The 26,581-nt window shown below is 37.0% G+C and overlaps 2 protein-coding genes across 4 annotated transcripts in view; both read left to right on the top strand.

Moving 5' to 3' along the window:
• Window positions 1-18,774, top strand: part of LOC132300583 (protein ZINC INDUCED FACILITATOR-LIKE 1-like) — a 65,209-nt gene extending 46,435 nt beyond the window's left edge. The window contains exons 11-18 of one of the 3 annotated variants that reach the window (XM_059797741.1): window positions 556-762; window positions 4,171-4,258; window positions 5,888-5,973; window positions 6,095-6,202; window positions 7,259-7,303; window positions 7,433-7,521; window positions 17,835-17,878; window positions 18,420-18,774. In XM_059797741.1, the coding sequence (XP_059653724.1) occupies window positions 556-762; window positions 4,171-4,258; window positions 5,888-5,973; window positions 6,095-6,202; window positions 7,259-7,303; window positions 7,433-7,521; window positions 17,835-17,878; window positions 18,420-18,520 (768 nt within the window). In that variant the 3' untranslated portion in view covers window positions 18,521-18,774. The remainder of the gene's footprint in view (window positions 1-555; window positions 763-4,170; window positions 4,259-5,887; window positions 5,974-6,094; window positions 6,203-7,258; window positions 7,304-7,432; window positions 7,522-17,834; window positions 17,879-18,419) is intronic. The other 2 variants (XM_059797742.1, XM_059797743.1) reach the window with 2 other exon arrangements.
• Window positions 18,775-22,668: 3,894 nt separating this feature from the next.
• LOC132301632 (uncharacterized) lies at window positions 22,669-26,211 on the top strand. The gene is made up of 4 exons (XM_059798871.1): window positions 22,669-22,927; window positions 23,045-24,618; window positions 24,763-25,187; window positions 25,494-26,211. The coding sequence occupies exons 1-4, from the start codon at window positions 22,669-22,671 to the stop codon at window positions 26,209-26,211; spliced, it is 2,976 nt and encodes a 991-aa protein (XP_059654854.1).
• Window positions 26,212-26,581: the final 370 nt, after the last annotated feature.

Here is a 26,581-nt window from a genome sequence, read left to right as displayed (position 1 = left end):
CACAAAAATTCCCCGAACAGTGTGTTCATCTCTTTCCTTTGAACCCTAATTTTAACAAAAAAGAAGACTAAAGGTAAGAGACAAAGAACCCGACCGAAACTAGCATGGGATGAAGTAATTAGAAATGATTTAGAAAAATATTAAATTCCTTTTGGAGAAATGGCTTGTAAATTTGTAATAGAAGAGAATGAAAGAAGAGAATTCTTGCAGCCGATCCCATTATATGGGATAAAGGTAAGGATGAGATGTGTTACATAAATTGTGATTTATTATTTATTCATGATAGTATTTTTGTTTAATATATCTTTAGCAACTGTTGTGTACCTTCATCATTTACTCACATTGCATTGGAAAATCTTTTCTCTCAGTTTGCCCACAAAATTCCTGCCTCTTTATTTAGTCCAAATTAGATAGGAATGCAACTTGGAACAATTAAAGTCTTATTTATAGCATCTTCCTTCGTTTACTGTTTATAATTTACTCGTAAATGACTTGATTTCACCAAACCTGACTATTTCACTGCAATTTGGTTTCAAAATATCTGTAAAAATGCAGGAAACTTTGCACATGCACCATAAATCACGTGATAACTCATGTGAAGCTCTTGAGTCTGCTTGTTATGAATCTAATGCAAAAGAAATAAAGCAGGATATTGAAGGAAGAGAACCTATTTCTAAAGAAAGCCTGATCAAGAACTGGCCCTTAATGTCATCTATCATAGTTTATTGTGTTTTCTCACTTCATGATATGGCTTATACAGAGGTAGGTTCCATAGTCAAACTTTGGTTTCTGAAATATGGTTTGATCTGCATATTGTGTTAACAGATATCTTCCATTCTTATATTTTGGTGTACCACTTTAATTGACTAGATCACTATGACCTATGATTTCTACCCCTTTGTGATTTAGCCTTTTGTTGCATGCTCATACTCTAGCAATAGCTCATATGTAACTATAATATGACAAAATAATTTTTCTTGGGAACATACAGACAAGCAATCTGTCCCCACACCATATGTCGAGGAAAAATCTAACACACATCCCACTCCTCAGTCTGAAGCGAATATGTTTTGAAAACTCAGCCCATCCTTTTCGGATGAATTTCCAAATGCCCATACAAGCCAGGCCCCTCGCCTCGAAGCTATGCCAGCCGCATCTAGAATCGCCATATTTGCAAGAAATCACCCTCCTCCACAAGCTGAGTCTCTCAACTCCTTGCTGCCAAAGCCGCTTGCCTAAGAGCACTTTGTTGAAGACATCCAACCTAATCACATAACATGAAACTATAGCCAGTGCAATATATCAGTGCGTGTTGGAAGCCAAAAGATTAAAGAGAGAAACTAAACATGAACAACACAAGAATATAACGTGGTTCAATCACTACGGCCTACATCCACATCATACAAAGCCCAAAGGGCTACATCTCTTTCATTATTTTCTCTCTTAATTTTGTTTACAAAAATCACCTCTATATATAGGTGAAAGAATACATACATGTGATAAAAATGAAAAATATATTGATGGAGGATTCCTAAAATCACTCTCATGAATCCCTCCTATCAATATTATATCAAGGGCTCAAATCACTCCTATAGTAATATTCTCCAACAACGTGTAAGATAATCATAAACAAAACATAAAGATAAACAAATAAATATAAACTACCGTTTTCTCCCCCTTGATTTATGCCTAATCATATAATGTAGATAATCAAACTCATTAAGCAATCAAGGTTAAACAAATAATCAAGCAGGTGTAATTAAGCTACATGTATGCATTCTCCCACTTTTTATCACAAAATTGACAAAATAAAATCGAGCTGCAGATCGAAGATGGAAAACATGTACCTCAAAGAAGAGGAAAAAGGAGATTGCAGAGAATAAATATAGCTTCTTGGTCGGCCGTTCGCTCCTTGTTGTAGAATGAAATGACTTTTCTCCATTCAACAGGCCCCACATTCTGAATTATCTCCTTAATAAGAACCTCACAGGTCCTATATTCATCTTCTTTTGTTTGCATAAATCCTCGCAACTAACCCATTTCATCTTTGTGGATTTGGTCTTTTTAAAGCAAGAAGAACAGAGGGCAGCAGTTGGCCAGCCAATCACAGAAATGACTTAATCTTAGAGTAGGAGAAAAACAGTGTAATAAATTGCACACTACATTACTATAAAGAGATCCATTACTCTTAGTTGATGAAAATAAGAACCCCAACTAAGTCCTATTGATTTATACAAAATTGTTGGAGGATCAGGTCCTAAAAGCATAAAGAAATCTGAAAAAGTACCACCAAATCTTAAACAAATAGATAGATAGAACCACTGTAATAAAATTGTAGAGAGAATCACATCACACATCCCCTTGGCCACCACCACCACTGCCACTAGCTGCATCCTTAGAACCTGTTATCCTGTCTTTAACATTACCAATGTCGTACTGTACATTTTGCATGCGTTGGAGTAGTTCTTATCATTTGCGGCTTGTTGAGCAGCCAATGCATCCATGTGAGCATTGTATTCTGTATTGACATTGAGCAAAAAAATTGTCATTCTTTGCTCAAGTTGACGGATCTTACCATTTGTAACACAGCTAATGTTTTGTACGGTTATGCTTGAGGTTCTGCGGGTGCTTCTTCCTCATCTCCATCACCACCACCAAGTACATCCTCTTCTAAGTTGTAAATCATTTGTTCATGACATAGTTCCAAAGAGAGATTAGAGACAACCTTTTAAATCGATGTTTCACCCAAAATATCATTTCGTTTTGCCATTTCTTCTCGAGGATCAAATTCATCTCTAAAATAGCTCTTGAGGACAGGAAAAACAAGGCAGGGAGGTAAGGCTTTTTTTCCAACCAGTGAGAATCATAAGTAGCAAAAATAAGCATGTGTATTTTCTATGAGCAATGGCTGTACCTCAGTTAGGGTGACAAAGTGAACTGTTGGGCTAGCTACGCAAAAGGTGCGCGTGGTTAGATCATGGAGACTGCATCAGTGGTTGCCATTGAATCTGATGGTGCCACAGAAGAAAGGTATGTTCTGGGTGGTGCAGAGGGATTAAAATTGTCTGGTTGAAGAGTTGGCTTGAAAACTCATACAACGGATTATGGCGCTTGAACTTAATGCACATTCGATGCCTCTAATATAACTTGCCAAGTATGTTGCGTATTGTTTAGGGTGTTCATCAGTGTGCTTGGTCCTGTTAGTTTGAATTCTTGAGAGTTGAAGGATTGACTTCAGGACTCACTTCTTATTCATGATGTACACCACTTCAAATTGTCGCTATCAAGCATAAATACTCCCGTTTTAGAGTCACAAAAATGTTGATGGTGATTGGGGGTTCTTAGACAAGAAGGTAATGCATGTAGGATAGTCGCTTATGAGTTTGAACTTAGTTTGATGGGTTTTGGGGATCTAGAGAGGGAAAGAAGGTTAGCAGTATCATGCCTATGGACTTGCTGGTTTTGCATGAGGGACAAGAGAACATAGAGTTGATGGTTTTGCAACACCCCCATCTCTTCGCATGCAAGTTTTAGTTCCCTTGTACTGTCACTGAATTACCATTATATTTATCTTACCACCTCATTTTAAAATAAGTCTCCATGCTTTTTGTACATTGATATACACTGTCTCAAGTTTTCCCTTTCAGTCCTGAACTTCTCCTTCAATTTTAGGAGAAGATAATTTTTTTAATTAACTTCCTGTGATATATTTTTTTCTTTTCTTTTTGAAATTTCATCTACTTCTGTGCGAAGTGGAAAGAAAAATATTGAATGAATAGAATAGTGAAGATTTTTCTAGTCAACAGACTTTAAAGATGAACATATTTAAAATCTATTGAACAATTAATTAGTGTAGGCATATTGACATGCACATGAACAGTCAATAATAAGTTTTTTTATTTTTATTTTCAATTTTGAAACTTACGCACCCATTTTGCCCTTGGGGTCGACCATCTACTTTGGATGTGAGAAAGTGCCACTAGGCTACAGCCCTTGGTAGCAGTCATTGATTGATGGCATTTATATCCTAATCTAAAACATAACAATGTCACTTAATCTAATATTGGCATCACCAACAAAGTAATTATTTTTCTTTTTTCACTATTTTTTCATTCTAATGCACATGATTGTGTTGCTGTGAATTTCTGGCAAACAATGTTTTTTTTACAGATATTCTCATTATGGGCTGTGAGCCCCAGAAAGTATGGGGGCTTGAGCTATACAACTGAGAATGTTGGTGAAGTTCTTTCAATATCAGGTACAATAATGGATGGTATCCCATCCATAACTTAATAATTATGTTCAAAGAAAACTTCATTCAGCATAAAAATGTCACGGGCTTGAGAATTGATTTCTTCTATTGCATTTATCATTTTATTTCTCTTTTCTCATTTATATTCAAACATGAAGGGAATGAAACTGTATTGAATTTAGCCAGTTCATAATTTCCTAAGCGAAATTCAACACCACTTACTTTAGAAGATAGAGATGGAAATTGCATTTGTATCAGAAAAATGTGGATGCTATTATTAATGATGCCATAGAAATGACCTTCTAACTGTTATGGAAAAACTTTCAGACTTGTCACTAATGTGATTTCTTAATTCGAAATCTCTTAGCAGTCTACAGACACAGTTTTTTTAGGTTATCCCTCTCCATGTTTCTTATTGCCCTCCTAGCATTTAAATCTGAAAAGACACAATGGGGAAGGAAGAAAGATGTAATTTTAGTTTAAGCCCTTACTGGTACTGCTATAACAGTGACATGTAGAACAGACGGTTTGTCCTTTTCCTCTTTAGTGTAATCAAACCTAAGTAAGTTGTTGGTCCTGGATTGCTTGAGGTAGTAGGTCTATTATAGAACAATAAGATCAAGGTCAAAGTTGAACTTTTTGAGTCGCTATCTGTCCTTCTTGAAGGACCCTGCAAAATCGGGGACTCTAGTGAGCTGAGATTTGATACCATCATCACATACCAATTTAGGGAGGGGTGACCTCTGGAAGCTTTGACCCAGGAAGAAATGTAGTGAGCACTGTTGGAACTGGGAAGCCATTAGGGCACAGGGAGAAGGTATTAGTTAAGAAGCTGCTGGTTGAGCTGTGATGGATTGAGAGACAACAGGGAGAAACGGCTGAGATTTTCAACTCTTGAGTCAGAAGATTTATAGAAGAAGAAGGGCCCACCAAGTTAAAAGGACATCAACTGGCAATAGAATCTTTTCTCTTTTGCCAGAGGCACATGTCCTGGAAGAAGAGAAAAGGGATATCAGTTAGTGCACTACCTGATGGAGCAGGAGTTTCCAAGAATTTGTTGCAATGGAGGCAACAATATTGGTGGAAAATTTCTAATTTGTTCTTATTACTATGCGTCACCTCAATTTGTCTAATTATGTTTATGGCTTTCCAATTTTTTTTTTTTTTTCTTTTCCATCATGCTTCCATAAATGTCCATTGATGAGTCCATTATTATGTTAGGTACTTCTATACAACTTTGACATTTTCAAATGTTGATTTCTTTTTCCTAAATATTATTCATGTTATCTTTCAAGGTATGCATTTGTTTCGAAGTGTGTGCGAGACACAAAAGATGAAGTTAATTAACAGAAACGCAAAAAAAAAAAAGAAAAGAAAGACCTTAATCTTTTTGGGTCAAACTAAAATGTATTTGGTACAATAACTTTGTTTTTTTTTTTTGTACATAAATACTGCAACAAGAATAGACAATACAATAGTGTGTAAACTATAAAAATGAAAACTGAAATGTATTAGGTAAAATATCTGTGTTTTTTTTTTTTTTTTTTAAAAAAAAAAAATTCTTTATTGTCCTATCATGTATTGCTTAATATACATCCAAGACCTTGTGTTGCTAACCACTCGTTCAATTTTCAGGTTTTGGCCTTTTAGTCTTTCAACTTTCTCTATTTCCCCTTGTGGAGAAGATTATTGGCCCTATCATGATATCTCGCTTCGCAGGAGTAAGCAATCAAACCTTGTAAAATCCAATGTACTCTCCATGTTTCCAAATTTTATTTTAATATGTTTTTTTTTTTTTTTTTTCCTTTTTCTTTCCTTGTTGCATAAATGACCATTATTTAGGTTGTATCAATACCTCTTTTAACAAGCTACCACTATATAGCCATGCTATCTGGATTCAGCCTCTCATTGGCGTTAAATTGCGCATCTGTGATGAAGAATGTTTTATTCGTAAGTGCAGCTAAAACTTCAAGACTCTACTATCTAAACCACTCTATGGGGTATGTTATATATATTTATATATGTATTGCTAGTATTTTAGCAATTGTAAAGATATAGTCAATGATCTTAATTCTTTTTCATTAAATATATTATTAAAAATTAAATTGCAAGCTCCATTTCTGATGCTTTTGCCAAGATAATTAGCTAAGAAGCATGGACACGGATACGGGACACGGATACGACACGACACGGACACGGCAACACGGCAAATCCAAAAAAATTAGGACACGGACACGGCGAATAGTTATATATATATATATATCAGCATAAATAATTTTAAAAAAAAAACACTGATATGTTTAGGTTAGAATATATATATATATCACTGATATGTTAGTATATATATATATCAGCATCTTTAGGACACGGACACGGCGAATTGTGGCATCTTTAGGTTAGTATATATATATATCAGCATCTTTAGGGTAGTACAAAACAAAAAATAGAACATATCAGCATTAAAAATTAAAAAAAAAAAAAAAAAAAAAAAAAAAAAAAAAATTTAACATATCAGCATTAAAAATTAAAAAAAAAAAAAAAATTCCAGAAAAGTGTGTCCGAGCCGTCTGAGCCGTGTCCGTGGCGTGTCCGAGCCGTGTCCGAAAATTAAAAAAAATAAAAAAATTCCAGACACGTTTTTTGGCGTGTTCGACACGTGTCGGGGCGTGTCCGTGTCCGACACGTGTCGGACACGGATTCTTCGCCCATTTTGGAGTGTCCGTGCTTTTTAGCCCGCAACACCCCCAACACCCCCCCCCCCCCCCCCCCAAAAAAAAAAAAAAAAAAAAAAAAAAAAAACACAAACATTTTCTGGAAAGGAGAATACATTTGTGAACGAAAGACTGCATACAAGTGCTCGTACAGTTGCCATATGAGCTTCCTATCCTACTACTACGGCCATCTAACTTTGATTGAATTTTATAGTCATATCATCAGAAATGGTGATTTTCAGTCTTCTCCTTTTCAAGAATGAATGTTTCTCTTGTAACTTTTAACTGTCACCAGGTGTCCATTGTAACTGGCTTGTTCATTCTGCAAAACAATGCTGTGGTAAGTTTTCTTTTCTTCTTGATTTAATCCGGTTTAATTCCCTTCCCATTCTTTTCTCTTCTGTGTCAAACAACCTTTTCTGACCCGTATTTTGTCTTTTCTTGACCTGAACTGATAAAATGCCAACAGGATCAACATCAAAGAGGTGCTGCTAATGGCATTTCTATGACTTTGCAGTCACTTTTTAAAGCAGTAGGTCCTGCTGGAGGAGGAGTTCTGTGAGTGCTGCTTTATTTTTTTTATTCTTCTTTTTCTTGAGTTTTTGAGAAATTTGTAGCTATGTAAGACTATTTGTAGTGAAATTTCAAAGTGTCAAATGATCTGCAATACATCAATTATAATATATTATGTGCATGAGGAAATATCTAATTTCTTTTAAAACAATTTTACATCGAACTTAGTATATTGTCATAATATGGATATTGATATCACAGTTTTTAGGTGTTTGGAGTATCTGAATTTGAATAAGTACAATACTATCTCAGTTAAACTAGAGGGCACATTAGCCTCATTTATAATGGGTTTGATTTTAGCGTAGAGGGAAGGAAACCATTTAATTGTTTGAGCAGTCTGAGTGGGAGTTTGATTACCTTGAGGTAGTTGTTGTTGTCCCAATGAAGATGTGCCAATTATTATTATTTATTATTAATATTTTTTTAATTAGTAAAATAGTTGTTGTTCATAGTCAATCTTATTTCCGATAGGGGCAGTTGACAATTGAATCAAATTTTTCCCATGAAAAGAAGGCCTGGCTCCAAGTTGTTCAATAATAGTGGCGTTGAGTTTCTCAGCGGTAGAGTGTCACAGCAACAACAAAAAGAATATTGTTGTTGTTATTTTTGTTGTTGTTGTCGTCAAGTCTTGAATAAAATTTAAGAAAGAGTTTAAAGAATCTGAAAACACTCGGGTTGTGAAAATGAGAAGTGTTCAACATCATTCTTAAGGTTATGAACTGTCAGCTCCATGTGCTAAAATGTACACCTATTTTGTTCTCTCCACAAACACCACACAAGACATATACCCGGCCGCCAAGCTGTGTGAACTGTTTGGTAACACAATCTCTGACCCTATAGCCAAGAAACTCCTTCACTTAATGACCGAGACGCACCAAAAAGACAGGACACACACCACGTATCCCTATTCACTATTTAGCACGTTATTGGAAGGAGATGATCTATATCTTCTTTAGCCTTCTGACACTTGTGAATCATTTTCTCTGGTCGTCCTTAATTATTCATAGGCAATATTGCCTCCTGTTAGAATGTTATATATATATATATATATATATATATAAGTGTTGGGCCATTATGTAATTACAGAAAGTTGATAGGGGCCCTTGTGTAGTTAAGTAAGACTTGTACTCTTTATATAAGCCTTGTACACTTTATTAGGTTTTTTCAAGTATAATGAATATAGACAAGTCTGAAACTTCTCTCTCCCTCTCATATATATAACTGTGAACATGGTATCAGAGCGTACGATCATGGGTGTGAGAATCTGTAATTGGGTTCTTCTTGTCTAAGATTCGAATTGCAGTTGTGGTGTTGGTGATCTCTACCATCGGTTCATCGGTTCCTTGTTTGTCGTCATCAGCAGCGGCTTGTTCATCGTCGTCAGATCTGCGTCGTCGTCAGATCTGGGAGTTGCTCTTCGTCGTCTCTACCGTGTTCGTCATCGCCGGCAGCTTCTCTTTGGTTGCCAGCGAGCTCATCGACCTCTGCAATCTTGATTCGCAGAGGTGAGGTTCATCTCTGTTGGCCGGAAGTTGCAGCGATCGCTGCTTATTGGTTCGGCCATTACTTGTGATTGGGTCGCCGTCGTTGCCGCCGTGTTATTCCCCGGTGTCCGTGAAGGTGTGAAAAGAAGACCTCTGTTTGGCTACACGGTTATGGCTACTTCAACCCTGGTTTGCTAAACCTGGATAGCCCAAGTCAGTCCAACCCGTTTGACCAGGTCCGTTGACCAGATCCGACCCGGTTCCAGATCTCACCCGGTTCCCCAGGTTCGGTTAGAATACAGAATCTGTTTTTTTTTCTCTCCCGCATTTTTTCTTCTTTGTTTTGCTGGATTCAACATGGCATCTAGTTCAGATTTACTGTCACCCACGAACAGTCTTCATTCTCCCATGACTTTAGTTAAACCGAATGGGAAGAATTACATATTGTGGGCTAAATCTGTTGCTATTTTCCTCAAAGGCAGAGGTCTTGGTTCTCATTTGACTAAAGAGAAACCCAAGGCAGCTGATGCCTCCTTTGATGCATGGGAAAAGGAAGATGCTCAGATCATCTCTATGATGATAAACAGTATTGAACCCCAAATTAGTTCAACTCTACTTTATTTGGATACTGTCAAGGAGATATGGGACAGATTGCAGCAATTGTATTCTGGGACAGGTAATATCACTCGTGTTTATGAGCTCTGTAAGCAGTACTTCAATCTTAAACAAGGTACTCAAAGTATAGAAGAGTATTATTCTAAAGTTATGGGAGTCTGTGAAGAGCTGAATATGTATCAGCCCATTACAAGTGATGTTCGCAGTATGCAACAACAGCGTGCGGACTTTAATGTTGTCCGTTTTCTTACTGATTTATCATCAGCATATGACCCTTTTTCGTGCACAGATTATGAGCAGTCCAACACTTTCATCTCTTGCTGAGGTGTTTTCTAGACTTCAGCGTGCTACACTTGCAAGTGATACCTCAAATTTGAATACTGGACAGAGTGGTGAGCGTTCAGCATTAGTGGTCTCAAAGGGTGAACATAATACTTACCGTGGAGGTCGTGGGGGACGCTCCACCCGTGGCGGTCGTGATTCACGTGGAGGATGTGGCCTTGGCAAGGAATTCAGAAAGTGTACCCATTGTGGTCTTTCTAATCATACTGTGAACTTTTGTTGGGATCTTCATGGGAAACCATCTAATTATGCCAATCAAGTTTCCTCTTCTCCGAATGATGTTGCTTTTGGATCACACAACGTAGTTTGAATCAGATACAGTTCCTGTTCCACGGGATGAGTATACCCAGTTTTTGTCTTATAAGCAAGAATCTAATTCATCTTCCACGGCTACTTTTGCCCAGTCAGGTACTGCACACATATGTCTATTGTCTTCCACTCGCAGTCCTTGGATCATAGACACTGGAGCATCTGATCATATGACCGGATGTTTTTCTCTTCTATCTGATTTTCATTCTGTACATCCTTCTCAAAGTGTTACTCTTGCTAATGGTTCATCCATTTAAGTTTGAGGTTTGGGGACAACTCCACTTAGTGATTCATTATCTCTCTCGTCTATTTTACATGTTCCGCAATTTCCCTTTAATTTAATGTCTATCAGTAAGCTTACTAAGTCTCTCCAGTGCTCTGTTACATTTGATCCTACTTCTTGCTCGTTTCAGGATCTCAAGACGAAGAAGACGATTGGTACGGGGCATGAAGCTGGTGGCTTATATTATTTTGATTTCGAATCTTCTCCTGTGGCTTTCAGTCTTCTTTGTCTCCATTCCAGTGGCACTGTCGCCTTGGTCACCCGTCACTTCAAGTTTTGAAGCGTCAAGTTCCTAGTCTTAGTCATTTGAAATTCTTGTCATGTGAAGTTTGTCAACTTAGTAAGCACCATCATGTGTCTTTCAAGTCTAGGGTTAATAATCGTGTCTCTAGTCCTTTTCATTTGGTTCATTCAGATATATGGGGTCCAATAAAACATTCTTCAATCGATAAATTTCATTATTTTGTGACATTTGTGGATGATTATTCTCGCCTGACTTGGTTGTTTTTAATGAAATATCGTTCTGAGTTATTTTTAATTTTTCAAAAATTTCGCAAAGAAATCAAAACTCAGTTTGGATGTCCAATTCGTATTCTACGTTCTGATAATGCTAAGGAATATTCTTCAACTCCATTTGATACATATCTTAGTGATAAAGGAATTATTCATCAAAATTCATGTGTTTATACTCCACAACAAAATGGCGTTGCAGAACGTAAGAATTGACAACTCTTAGAAGTAACTCGTGCTCTTTTGTTTCATATGCATATGCCTAAACGGTTTTGGGGTGATGCTGTTCTTACTGCCTGTCATCTTTTTAACCGTATGCCGTCATCTGTATTAGATGGCAAATCTCCACATTCTATTTTATTTCTTGATTCTCCCTTGTTTTCTCTTCCTCTTAGGGTTTTGGATGTGTATGTTATGTCCACAATCTTGGTCCTGGTTTTGATAAATTAGACCCACGTGCCACAAAGTGTGTATTTCTTGGCTACTCTCGCTCTCATAAAGGTTATCGCTGCTATAGTCCTGTTTCTCAACGGTACTTTATTAGCGCAGATGTAACGTTTTCTGAGTCCATCCCATATTTTCAGATACTAATTCACTTCTTGATATCACTCTTGAGTCGCCTCCTTCTACCGTTCCTCTTCCGTCACTCTCTCTTCAACCTCGATCTCTTGTTCCTTCATCTGCCCCGTTACAGGTGTACACTCGAAGACCAAAGCCATCGGTTGTCGTGCCTCCTCCATTGTCTTCAGAGTCCTTGGATCTGGCGCCTTCCACTGTGTCTAATTCCTTGCCTATTGCACTTCGTAAAGCTCCTTGCTCATGTGTTACTAACCATCCCATTGCTCATTATGTCTCTTATAATTCTTTATCGCCATTATTCTCCTGTTTTTCCTCTCAGTTGTCTACTACATTCGTTCTTAAGACTGTGCAGGATGCGTTATTTGATTTGGGCTGGAGGAAAGCAATGCAAGATGAAATGGATGCTTTGCATAAGAATGGCACGTGGGATCTTGTTCCATTACCACCAGATGTCAAACCTATTGCTTGTCGCTGGGTATAAACTATGAAGTATCTTCCAGATAGGTCTGTTGAGCGTTTAAAAGCCCGTCTTGTTGCCAAAGGTTATACCCAAACTTATGGTATTGACTATGACGAGACATTTTCTCCCGTTGCTAAGATTTCTTCTATTCGTGTTTTGATTTCTCTTACTGCTAATAAACATTGGCTTCTGTTTCAGTTAGACGTTAAAAATGCCTTTTTGCATGGTGACTTAGCAGAAGAGGTTTATATGGAGCAGCCACCTGGGTTTATTGCTCAGGGGGAGTATCTTCACACTGTTTGTCGCCTTAAAAAGGCTCTGTATGGATTGAAACAATCTCCACGGGCTTGGTTTGGAAATTTCTCTGAGGTGGCGTTAAAATTTGGTCTTAAGAGATGTCAGACCGACCATTCGGTGTTTCACCAGCGCACTAAAGCTGGCTTCATATTTCTTGTGGTGTATGTAGATAATATTGTGATCACAGGTGATGATTCTGAAGGCATTGCTAAGTTAAAGTTGTTTCTGCAATATCAATTCCACACTAAAGACTTAGGTAAACTTAGGTATTTCTTGCGCATTGAAGTTGCTAGATCCAAGAAGGGTATAAGTTTGTCCCAACGCAAATATATGTTGGATTTATTAGAAGAAACAGGTATGTTGGGTGGTCGTCTGGTTGATACTCCTATGGATTCAAATACAAAACTTGTATCTGATGAGGGTGATCTATTTAATGACCCGGGCAGGTTTCGTCGCCTTGTTAGGAAATTAATTTATCTCACTATCACTCGACCTGATATTTCATATGCAATCAGTGTTGTAAATCAGTTCATGGGAGTTCCTAGAATGCCACATTGGATTGCTGTTCTTCGGATTATACGATATCTCAAGAAAGCTCCAGGTTTAGGGTTACTATATAAATCAAATGGTCATCTCAGGGTGGAAGGTTTTACAGATGCTGACTGAGCTGGTTCTCCTTCAGATAGGAGATCTACTACAGGATACTGCACATTTGTAGGAGGAAATCTTGTTACATGGCAAAGTAAAAAGCAGACGGTGGTAGCTCGATCTAGTGCTGAAGCTGAATATAAGGCAATGGCCCATACCACTAATGAGTTGACATGGATACAACATTTTCTAAAAGAACTTGGGTTGATAGTTGAGGCTCCTACTCCATTGTTCTGTGATAATCAAGCAGTAGTTCACATTGCATCAAATCCTGTGTTTCATGAGAGGACCAAACATATTGAAGTTGATTGTCACTTCATTCGAGAAAAAATATTAAGTGGGAGCATCTCTACTCCATTTGTGAGGTCTGAAGATCAATTAGCTGATATGTTTACCAAAGCATTGGGTCATAACCGGTTAAGAACTATCTGTTCCAAGCTAGGATTATTTGATATACATTCTCCAGCTTGAGGGGGAGTGTTAGAATGTTATATATATATATATATATATATATATATATATATATATATATATATATATATATGTAAATGTTGGGCCATTACGTAATTACAGAAAGTTGATAGGGGCCCTTGTGAAGTTAAGTAAGACTTGTACTCTTTATATAAGCCTTGTACACTTTATTAGGTTTTTTCAAGTATAATGAATATAGACAAGTCTGAAACTTCTCTCTCCCTCTCATATATATAACTATAAACAACTCCAAAGAAGCAGTCAAAACAAGGAAAGAAATGTTACGAGACGCTTACACCTTTTGTTTCTTTCCAGTGGAATTTGGACTGTCCCTCCGCATGCCAACCTACAAGGTGATCTCACATTGAATCAGTCCTTGTCAGGATACCATTAAGAAACATTCTATCTATCCACACCACACACCAATGAACCATATAGAACCTTAAAAAAATCGCCACAGATTCCAACTTCCAAACATGAAGTCATAAAGAGTTGCTCCAAAATAACTCCACTCTTAGTGAGCTGAAAATAATTCCAAGGATCTCCTTTATCTGCAACAATTGGAAAGGGTTTAGAATCTGACTATCAGGGTAATTCCCCGTTCCAAGTGCCATCCCAGCTCACTTAACTGCCATCCTGTTGGCATTACCACGAAACTTACATATTTGGAGAATTTCCTTTTCTATCCCCCTTTTTTTCGGGAGCCGAGTCCTACAATGGCATGTAACCTACCTGGAACTCCTATCCTATTCCGGCTCCCAATTTTCCGTCCGCCACTACATTCATATACCATTTACTTTAACCACATACCTCCAGAACCATTGCTAATAACTCTTTATTGTATTGTTTCAACTTTCTTACTCCAAGCCCACCAACATGTAAGGAGGTACAAACAGATTCCCAAGCCACAAGAAGATATTTGAACACCTCTCTCTTACATGCCTACAGAAAGTCCCACTAAAGCTTTTTATGCGTTCTCCCCAACAGAGAGGCTTGAAAGCAAAGATAGAGACGAAATGAGTAGGCAAGCGTGAGAGGTACTCCTTATAGGAATTGGTTTACCCCCTTACGAAAAATACTGCCTCTTCACCCACACAATTTCCTAACCTCTGACAATTTCCTATTAATCCTTTCCACCATCGAGTTTCACACCGAATTTGATTTTAAAGATGCACCAGTAAGTACTAAGTAGCATGAAACATTAGGAAGTAAGAAGTTCCACTGCAGCCTAGTTTTCCAGTCAAACCATGGATGTAATCAATGCTGGAACAATTTGACTATTTGCTAGAATAATCCACAGATATGGCACCGTCTCAAAGCGTCAAACAATACACCCAAGACATGTAGTTGAGATGACTTTGGCACATCTCATCCTCTTGAGTTGAGGGGAAGATACAGATATGTGATGTTGTGGCCCAAATTTTGCTTCTGCCCAGGTCGCCCTGCAATGGACCAGGTTCTAGAATTCTCTTGTAGCCCAGTATATAAGGGCGTTTAGGGTCGTGTGTTAAGAGAGAACACTGATAGCCCATTTGGAGAGCGTTTGGGAGCTAAAAACATGTAAACTCTGAGTTTCACATGGTGAAATCTTTTGGATCTTCACCGTGGACGTAGGCACTTCGCCGAACCACATAAATCTTTGTGTTCGTTGTGTGGCGTGTTTACTTTGTTGGGAAATGGAGTTTTTAAATTTGTGGAAGCATGAAAAACACCAAGGTTCTTTTTCTTGTGTAGAGACCCATTTAGGAAAATAGATGTAGTTCATATATGTTGTGAGGGACTTATTTGTTATTACTTATATAATGTAGGGTGCTTCTGTGTAATATGTGAAACTTATGGGTATAAATAGAATGTGGTGGAAAGATGAAAATATTCTTTCATTCTCTCTCTCTTTCCCCATCTCGCTCTCTTTCTCTCCTCCTCTGCCTTCTCTTCTTCTTCTTCTTCTTTATCTTCTTCTACTTTACTCTTGTTTTGATCATCTCTTTAAGTCAACATGGCATCAGAGCATGGTTTGTAAAGCTCTAGGGTGTGTAGTTGAAACCCCAGGGCAAGTTTGTGTAAGCCCTAGTGAGTGTAAATGGTCCAATGTATGAATAAGAAACCTTCTATATACGTTTAAGGAAAGTATATATATATATATATAAGAGAAAGTTCTAGAATCTCATTCGTAACATATATAATATATGACGTGTAAAAACACCTTTTTCCTAATTTTATATGCGGACTAAAATTAAACAGAATTTAGGTTCGAAATGCAATTTTCAGATTCTAATCATGTAACATATGTATGCATGAACCTAGAAATATATATATATATATATATATATATATATATATATATATATTTTATAAGTAAAATATATATATTTTATAAGTAAAATTGTATAAAAGCGCTTAAAAGGGGAGCGAAGCCCAAGAGAATTACTGAAGGCCTAAAAAAGGCCTCTAAGCCTTCAAAGAGTCCAAAAAATCAACAGTCTCCTCTAAAGATCTATAATTTCTCCCTAAAGCCCAACAAAAAAGAGTGGAAATAATTGATAATTTAAGCATAGAAATAGGCAACTCCTTTCCTTCGAAATGTCTTTTATTCCTCTCGAGCCAAATACACCACCAAACACGCAGAGGCGTAGCCCTCCAAGCATCCTGAACATGTGCCCCAACTAAACAACCTCTCCAAGCCTCAATCAACCCTCTAGAGGATCTAGCCATAACCTGCTGAATCCCAAACAAACCAAGCATCAAATCCCAACAGTCCCTAGCCATGGTGTAGTGCAAAAGAAGGTGATCCACCGTCTTCTCATCATTAGGCACATGTAACAACAGTTGACCACCACCTGATTCCTTCTCCTCAAATTATCCTGGGTCAAAATCTTCCCCAAGACAGATGTCCAAGCAAAGAAGGCTACCTTGAGGGGGGCCTTGGAACACCAAACAGTCTTCCATGGGAAAGGAAGACTGTTTGGTGATAGATGATATCAAATGTGATTCTTACCTTTTTAAGCTCTGACTTGAGAAGATGACATCCTTGACCTTCTAGATGAAATTGGAGTGTTTTGCCCTTTGTAGATGATCTTGTACCTTTTTGCCCTTTTTATGTAGCTTTTTTCAACAAGCATAGTCTTCACACATAATCTCATCTAACTAACTATTTCTAGTTCACTCGCTAAAAACATAAACATTGAATTACCATTGAGTTTTGTTCTACGAAATTTCCCAATCACATTATGCTAGAATCCTAAAAATGCTAACACCAAATGTCTGAGATGTGTCGACTAAGTGTCCAAGATGTGTCGGCCAAGTGTCTGAAATTATAAAATTTATTTTTAAATAATGGACATGGCCATGATGTGTCAGACACGTATCTAGGAGTGTCATTGGAGTGTCAGTGTCCGATATGGTGTCGGACACGGACACCGTACCTTCATAAAAGTGTCCGTGCTTCTTATCTCTAGATTATTCCCTTGCTCTCCTAGGCTGAGCTGGCAAGTGTTGGCTTTCCAGCAAGCTTCCACCTGACTGATAATGTTATTCATGTTTATTTGATCAAACCTTTTTCTAACTCAGCGTACTTTAGAATATATAGAAGCTTAACAATATATGGACTGGTTGTAGCATTAGTACTTTGATTTGTTAAAAATGCATTAGCACTTTGTTTTGTTAGAAAAATGCTGGTTATGATAATACCATGAGATGAAAGATCTTCTTTTCACCTAGCCAATAGAAGGCATCCCACCTCATTCCAGGCAAGAACAGTATAAGATTTGGGGATCTGACCCCTAGTTCGCCTCATGTTGGAACTCACAGCCCTTGGCCCATACTGCCTCTTCACACCATCCTATTCACACCTTCCCCCACCCCATCCCCCCACCCCACCCCCCCACCCCCCCCCCCCCCCCCCCCCCCGCGCGGCGCTCTCTCTCTCTGTTCTCCTTGGTTTTCAACCAAGCAGAGCCTCCATTCATCCCTATATCCATCGTACATATATATGTGAGAAACTACCACCATCTACTGTTATTATGAAATGCAGAATTTATAACAACAGAAACATACTATAAGGATTAAAACAATTCTGGCATGGTTTTAGTTCTCTGAACAGTATAAGATTAATTTATTGGCACGTCCTTTCAAAATAATGCTAATGTACTACAGTCACTATACTTTTTGCGTACACCATTTTTAGTTTGTCAAAATATATAGCACAAGTGCTATATAATAACAAGTTATGTTGCAAATTATTGATCTTTTTATTTCTTCAATATTAATCATTCATTTATTTAGTTGAATTTGGTTGATGCAGATTTTCCTGGGCACAAGCACGTCAATATGCTGCATTTCTTCCAGGTAATTTCTTCACAGTTGTTGTATAAATTTGGAGACCTTTTTGTTATCATGTCCATAACTTACTACTTGAAGGTTCCCCCTTCACATAGTGGGTTTAACGAATAGATGTACAAAATTAATCCTAAACATTGCCATTAGAGAAAGTTCTGAACAATGGGGAAGTTGTTCTTCCTTTTTCCATATCTCTTGTACAAAAAAGACTTGTGTTTACAAAGCATTTCCATTGGCAATTATCTTTTTTTCTTTCATCGGTTTCAAAACATGGCATCGTATGTGGATGCATCAAGTATCACATTCTATTCTGTTTCAGTAAATCTATCCTAAGTCGACTTTCCCCTTGTAATGCCAGATATTCATTTTTTGACTTTTGCTGATTACCTATTGGTATCTAAAGTAATGTTGGATCACCCAAACAATTATAATAGATCTATGAAGTACGCAGCCAATGTTTATTTCTATATGATATTTTATTATTCCATTTTCTGTACCGGGCTAGCATTCTATATCCATCTGATAACTATACTAATTATCATCTATGCAGGTGACCAGATGATTTTCTTCATCCTGAATGTCATTGTAGCAATTGGAGTGCTGATGACGTTCAAACCGTTTCTAGTTCAACGAACGAATAGAAATAGATGATTATTATCTTGAACTTCAAGCACCGGTCAGGATGCAGGTTTCAAGAGTATCTTCAACATGATCCTTTTGCAGTCGTGTTTTTGATTGCATACGCTTTGGTGATATAAACCAATAGACTATCAAAAACAGTGTACTCTTTCCCAATGCTTTTAGGTCATTGAATAATCTGTAGTTATGAAATCAGAACTGTGACTTTAGGATTCAATGTCAACTAATTCAAGTATGTGAATCATTAGATATTTGCTTTTGGACAAGATGATGTTCTTCTTTGGTGTGTTGTTGGCTAGTTTTTCTTCTAAATTTATGGCACTGCAGTTGATGGATGCTTTTTCTAACAAGTAGATTTCTTCTCTTGCCCTAAATAAGGCCACAGCAAAAGGTAATTGAGTCCCATTTTGTATAATAGATATATGGGGACTATAATAATATTATTATTATATATGTGTGTGTGTGTGAAGATATGTTCTGTTAGTGACTGGCAAATATGGAGATAAACACCTAAAGACAATAGAGAATTAATTTTTATCCATAAGTGAGGAAGAGTCCTTGTTGGATAGTGTTAAATGAAGTCTTCAAAAAGAAAAACTGACCAGTTCTTGTAACATTACTCTTTGAAATATAATTAAGAAATAATGATTATGTATTTTCTTTTCTTTTATATGGATTTGAAAAACAATTTGATTTAAGAAATTAGAATATAACCAGAAATATTGTCTTCTAGTAAATTTTCCACTAGAATTTGACGAGGATGCTCACTAAAAATTGATTGTTAACCATGTTGCACCCCTCCAAAAACAAAAAATTATCTATCCATCCATCAATATAAATATAACATCTTCAAGTTAGTTCAAAAGTTTACAATTTCAACTGTTGTATATTGATTAAAAATATTCTCGAAAATTGGTTGGTGTGTCTGTTTCCTCAATTGTGTTTGGCTAAATTGACAGAAGGAAAGGAGAGGAAAGAGAAAGGAAGAGTAGTGGCTTTTTTTTTAGGCTTGGAGTGATTCATCTTTCAAGACCATGGATTACTTTAATGTTCAACTTTTTTTCTAATATATTAATTGTTAAAATAGTCTTTCCAATTATTATTATTATTTTTAAATTAAGACACTGCTTCGAATCATCTCGTTAGTAAATATTTTTTTTTTTATTTTTTATTTCTTTATATTATAAGGTTATAAATTTTTTACTTTTTCTATTATTTGACTCCAGCCAATAAAAATGCTCTAAATTTTTTTATTTCCATATATTATAACCTCCCTATATAAAAATACCTTATATTATTAGATCCTAACCAATAGACATTTAATAAATTTCCCTTCTATTTTTATACCCTACCAATAAACATTTAATAATTATCCCATTCAGGAAAAATAAAATAAAATAAAATAAAATTTAATAATAGACCCAAACGATTTCTATCTTTATATCACCTTTTTTTTTTTTTTTTTCCGTCATTCTCCACTCCTCATTCACGTTCGTTTTTTTTTTTTTTACTTCTATCATTACATTACATGGCCCTTACCCCTTATTATTGAATATGCATTTACATGCTCTTGTAGTGTTGTGTGAATTTGTTAAACATCCCTTATTCTTTTTTTATACTTGTATCTTCTTTATTTTTTAATTTTACTTTATTTCTCACATTTTTTTCCCTTCTTTTTCATTACTTGTAGGAAAAAAACAATTTTACAAGAATGCAGATGATAATCCAAATCAATTAGCCGAATAATCTTTTAGGATCCATTATTTTATATATATAGTCAACCAAGTTACTTCTTCATTTCATAGTAGGTTTGAACAATTTAAAATATATAAAGATATTTTTTGTTTTTGTTTTATTTTAAAAATTAAAATTATTAGATGATGATAAGTTGAGAAAATATTGTCTTAATTTAAAACTCTTTTTAAACCACCATGAGTGCTTTTAGTTACAAAAATAAAAGTTTGAAAAGAAATTTTATGAATAGAAACAAACACTGTTAAAGTACACCAGAAGACTAGATTCTTTTCTTAATACATGCATTACTTACAAAATATTATTGACAATGCAACAAAATGGAAATTTTTAAAATTAAAGTTGATACAATAGTATCTAAGATCAATTATGTTACAAGAAAGATTAATTGGATTCGATTGAATTGACTATATTATATATTGAAAAAGATAATTTAACAAAATTTGATTACAAATAATCTATTAACATGTAATATAATAAAAGGCTGCTATTATATTTTTCGCCTAAGATCTCAAAATATATTGAGGCACCTCTTACTACACTTTTATTCTTACTTAAACTAATAATGGATTGGATAACTAAAAAATCTCACGCTTTTGAAATGAAATAACTTAATACTTAGTACCATATTACGGTAGTAGTGAGCAAACATTTGATGGACATATTAGGGACAGGACTTTTTGTTACTACTAACAATTGTTATGTATTTAGAAATGTATTGCAGAAATCTATCGATGAAGGTGTATTGAAATTCCCTGAAAAGAAGCCAGATGTAATGGGGGTCGATGGCGATCCATTTCCTAATATTGTCAGTACCAATATAATCAGCCTGGCAACTGAAAAAGCCGCTGATAATGGTAGACAGGAAAGATTACCAAAAGTTCTTGGTAGTTCATCGGCCAGTAATGATGAGCAGAAAGTTATGGACTTGGAAATTCAGTTAAGAGAAGCTCAAATTGCCCTCATCAACCATGGTTGTTGTCCAAATTGCAAAGGCCAAAGGAATGACTCAGACAAGAGGGGCTATTTCCAATCAACCAGAAAGCACAGTGTCCATGAAAGGTTAGGCCATCAGCCTAGACAGAATCACGAAGAAATTAATCGATCAATATTTAGAGAAAATGGGCCGAGGGAAGTGAGAATCATTCAGTCATCGGTGGCCTATAGAGTCCTGCCAGAACAATATTTTTATCCTAGTTTCAAAAGGAAACCAACAATTCAGTCAGAAATATGGGTTCAAAAAGGAGAAGAATCTAGCCGTGTAAGAACGGTTAGACCTCCTTTGGTTGACCATGGCAGATGGACTCGAGTAAGTCACCCAAAGTTTCCTAAGCAGCCTCCCACACGTACCCAAAAAAGGAGGATGCAAAGGAAAAATGCAGAACTCAAAAGGAAGGAGGACAAGATCGACCATGATCAACTAGAAAGGAAAAATGAACCAGTGGTGGCTGAAGACATGGAGGTCGCTACATCCTTTGAGAATAAGGCATGCTTTTATGAAGAAAAAGATGATCAGCCAGACCAGGATCCAAAGCATGCGGCCAAGTACAGAATTCGTTTTGGTTCTCTCCCGGACAAGGTAAATTGTAACATGGTATTTGTTTTGCCGTCTGTGTTTGAAGCAAGGATAGAACCAACGATGAATAGGGATGTTGAGTCAGCCAAGCAGGAAGAAAAGGCTGAATCTTCAGAAATTAAGGACGATTCGACAAGTTCATCGGCCGGGATAGGATTGATCTCTCAGGATCAGCCATCTAAGGCCGATAAAATCATTTTTGAAAAACCACCTTTGTCCATGACATAGCAGTTGAGGCCGTTGTATGTTAAAGTATGGGTTGAGGGTCAGCCAATCAATAGGGTTTTGGTTGACAATGGTTCGGTGGTGAATGTCATTCCATCAACTACTTTGAATAAATTGGGTAAAACCATGGATGATGTAGTTCCAACCGACGTGGCCATCAGTGGTTTTAATGGAGGATCTAGTAACACCAAAGGTATTCTACCTTTGGAAATTACTATTGGCGGTAAGACATCCTTTACGGCTTTCTTTATCATTGATTCAACCGCGGCCTATAATCTCCTTTTAGGCCGAGATTGGATTCATCCTAACATGTGCATTCCATCAACCTTGCATCAAATGTTGATTTTTTGGGACGGAAATGAGGTAAAAATTGTTGAGGCCGATAACAAACCCTTTATAGCTAGGGTGTATTCGGCTGAGGCTGCACTTTATGATGAAACTATTGTACCTATCAAATTTATTGGCATTAACAGGATGGGACGACCAGCAGCGGCAACAATGAAGAAGAATTTAATTAATGCTGATATTAAAGAATTATTGTCAGAAGCAGCTCGGCCGAAAATTGATATTTTCAGGTCGACCATCAAGGACATTGAAGATGTTACTGATGGATCATAAAACCAATGAAGAAAAGAAGCGGCAAGCTTTCAGGGCCGCTTGCATCAGACTGAAAGCATATCTGGCTGAGAAGAGACTGGCCAGAGAAGAACAACTATATGAAGAGGTATCGGCCAGCACGGCCGATATAATTGAAGAAGGTTTCGAAAAACTGGATGTAATCCAACTTGAAGATTTGGAGTCAGCCCCTTCCAGGATGGAAGATAATAAAGCAGAGGTGCAAGATCCTTTATTGGAAATAAATGTTGGTACTAAAAAAGATAATCGGCCATTATTTGTTAGTGCTTTGCTTGAGCCTAAATTCCAGGCCGATTTGATTAAATTATTAAATGAATATAAGGATTGCTTTGCTTGGAGTTATGAAGAGATGCCTGGCCTGTCTAGAAAATTGGTAGAACATAGATTACCGATCAAGAAAGATTTTCAGCCATATAAACAACCACCAAGAAGGATGTCTTCGGAAGTAATGCTCAAAATTAAAGAAGAAATTGAAAGACTTCTTAAGGCAGGATTTATTCGAACAGTTAGGTATGTTGAATGGTTGTCTAATGTTGTTCCTGTAATGAAGAAGAATGGCAAACTTAGAGTTTGTGTGGATTTTCACAATTTAAATAATGCCACTCCAAAAGATGAATATCCAATGCCTGTGGCCGATCAACTTATTGATTCGGCCGCTAAGCATGAAATATTGTCTTTTATGGATGGCCATTCAGGTTATAATCAAATCTATTTAGCCGAGGAGGATGTTCATAAAACGGCCTTTAGATGTCCTGGGTCAATTGGTACTTTTGAGTGGATTGTGATGCCATTTGGCCTAAAAAATGCCGGGGCTACTTATCAAAGGGTAATGAATTCTATCTTTCATGATATGATTGGCCAATTCATGGAAATTTATATAGATGATGTGGTTGTGAAATCATCAGCCAAGAGACAGCATTTGGAACACTTGAAAAGGGCCTTTGAAAGGATGAGGATTCACAAATTGAAAATGAACCCATTGAAGTGTGCATTTGGAGTTTCAGCCGGGAATTTTTTGGGGTTCTTGGTACATAAACGAGGTATTGAAGTTGATCAGAACAAGGTCAAAGCTATTATAAATGCTAGGGCCCCAGCCAACAAAAAACAAGTGCAAAGGTTCCTCGGCCAGGTAGGTTTTCTTAGAAGATTTATTTCTAACCATGCTGGCCGAGTGCATGTCTTTTCGACTTTAGTGAAATTAAAGTCACATGAGAAATTTCATTGGGACGAATCCCATCAGAAAGCCTTTAACAAAATAAAAGAGTATTTGGCAAACCCCCCGGTTGTAATGCCTCCAAGAAAGAAGTGGCCGTTAAAGCTTTATTTATCGGCTGCAGAAGAATCAATTGGTAGTATGCTTGCACAAGACAATGAACATGGAAAGGAGCAGGCTGTCTACTACCTGAGTAGAATACTGACTGATGTAGAATGCAGATATTCCTCAATTGAGAAGCTTTGTTTATCTTTGTATTATTCGGCAATGAAGTTGAGAGTATACATGCGGCCTGTTGATGTTTACATTCTTTGTCAGACTAACGTGATCAAGTATATGCTATCAAGGCCATTGATCACTGGCCGAGTAGGTAAGTGGGCTTTGGCTTTGATGGAATTCAATTTTATCTACGTCTCACAAAAATCAGTAAAAGGAAGGGTTCTGGCTGATTTTTTGGCCGATCATCCTTCAACTGATATTGATCCATGGGTTTATGATGAATTGGAGTCATCAGCTATATTCTTGACTCCTTGGATCTTGATGTTTGATGGATCAAGCACGGCTGATGGAGCAGGAGCAGGTATTGTTATTATTTTGCCAGCTGGCAGAAAGGCTTCATTCTCTTTCTTTTTAGATTTTAAATGTTCAAATAACCAGGCCGAATATGAAGCGCTTATAATCAGCCTGGAGATTTTAATTGAAATGGCTGTTAGAGATGTAAAGATTTTGGGAGATTCAAACTTAGTCCTTAGCCAAATTTCTGAAGATTTTAAGTGCCTAAGTTGGCAATTAAGGCCGTTTCATTCTCTGGCCACTTCATTAATCAATCAATTTGATAATGTTCAACTTAAGTTTTGGCCGAGAGGGCAGAATAAGGAGGCCAACAGCATGGCCCAAGCAGCCTCAGGAATAAGAGTACCAGTCGGAATAGAAGAGCAGTTGATAAAGATAACACGAAGATCTTTGCCATCGGCCGAATTGAGAAATACTATGTTTGATACTTGGACAATTGATGTAGAAGATTTGGCCGACGATGACTGGAGGATACCATTTATAATGTTCCTTCGAAATCCAAACATCAAGGCTGATAGAAGTATTAAAAGAAAAGCGATCAACTTTGTGCTTCTAGATGGGGATCTATACAGAAAAGGGTTAGAAGATGGGCTTTTACTACAATTCATAAGCAAGGAGGAATCACTTCAGGTTATGGCCGAGGTACATGAGGGCAGCTGTGGGGCTCACCAAGCTGGGATTAAAATGAGATGGCTGATTCGCAGGTATGGATATTATTGGCCGAGAATGAGGAAAGATTGCATAAATTACTCAAAAGGTTGTCAAGCTTGTCAAAGACACGGGCCGATTCAAAATGTACCAGCAAAAGAATTACAGCCAATAATTAAACTTTGGCCATTCAGAGGTTGGGGCCTTGACCTTATTGGTAAAATTAATCCACCATCAAGCGAAGGCCATCACTAGGTGATTGTTGCCACAGATTATTTTACTAAATGGGTTGAGGCCAAGGCTTACAAAGCGGTTGATCAGCAAACAGTGATTAATTTCATGAAGCAAAACATCATCCACAGATTTGGGATTCCAGAAACACTTGTTTCAGACAATGCAACAGTATTTAGGGCAACTGATGTACTACAATTCGGCCACAACATGAATATTCATATGTCAGCCTCTATGCCATACTATGCTCAAGCAAATGGCCAGGCCGAATCTTCAAATAAGATTCTAATTGAGATCATTGAAAAAATGATCAAAGATAAGCCAAGAAGGTGGCATGAGACTTTGTCTGAAGCTTTATGGGCCTATAGGAACTCAAAAAGAACAGGCACAGGAGTTACACCATACATGTTAACTTATGGTCATGATGTTGTTCTGCCTATGGAGATGAAGGTTAAATCAGCCAGAGTTGCTTTTCAAAATAATCTAACTCCAGCTGATTATACTCAAGCAATGTTGGTAGAATTGGAAGATTTGGATGAATTTAGAAGGGATGCCTTGGATCATATCATAGCTCACAAGAAGAAAGTGATGAGGATCTACAACAAGAGGGTAAAACCTAAGTCTTTTGCTGAAGAAGATTTGGTTTGGAAAGTTGTTTTGCCAGTGGGTAAAGTCGATAGGAAATATGGGAAGTGGTCCCAAAAATGGGAAGGGCCATACTTAGTCCATCAAGTCTTAAGTGGAGGAGCATATAGGCTGAAGTATTTCAGTGGCCGATTACATGACTATCCCATTAATGGCAAGTACCTCAAGAGGTACGTACCGGCAATCTTTGAAAGGGAAAATTAGTGTTAGCCAGTACTTATGGCTGACCATGTATACCTTTATGTAATAAAAATCGGCCTATTTTTCTAGGCTAATTTGGTTATTTTAATAAATTCTTTCTCGCTAAAATGTTGATGCTTGTTTGGAGTAACAAAAGAGGCCATTTATTCATTGAAGTGTAAAAGATTACATCATTTAAAGATCATACATTAAGATGGCCACAAAAGGAAGCTAATATAAAAAAAATTCATATGTTTGCAAATTTTTCCTTGAAATCGGCCCAAATAACTAAGGACCGATTGAAGGCCACCATGGCCTGCCTCTTTGACTCTTCCAATTGAGGTAATTCTCCACGAAGATTTGCATGCTCGTGAGCAAGGTCTTGAGCTTCAAA

The sequence above is a fragment of the Cornus florida genome, unplaced genomic scaffold (assembly GCF_030987335.1).
Source record: "Cornus florida cultivar Cherokee Brave unplaced genomic scaffold, ASM3098733v1 CherokeeBrave_3.0.0_Hap2_Chr03, whole genome shotgun sequence".
Classification (NCBI taxonomy): domain Eukaryota; kingdom Viridiplantae; phylum Streptophyta; class Magnoliopsida; order Cornales; family Cornaceae; genus Cornus; species Cornus florida.
This window is presented reverse-complemented; position numbering and strand designations above follow the sequence as displayed.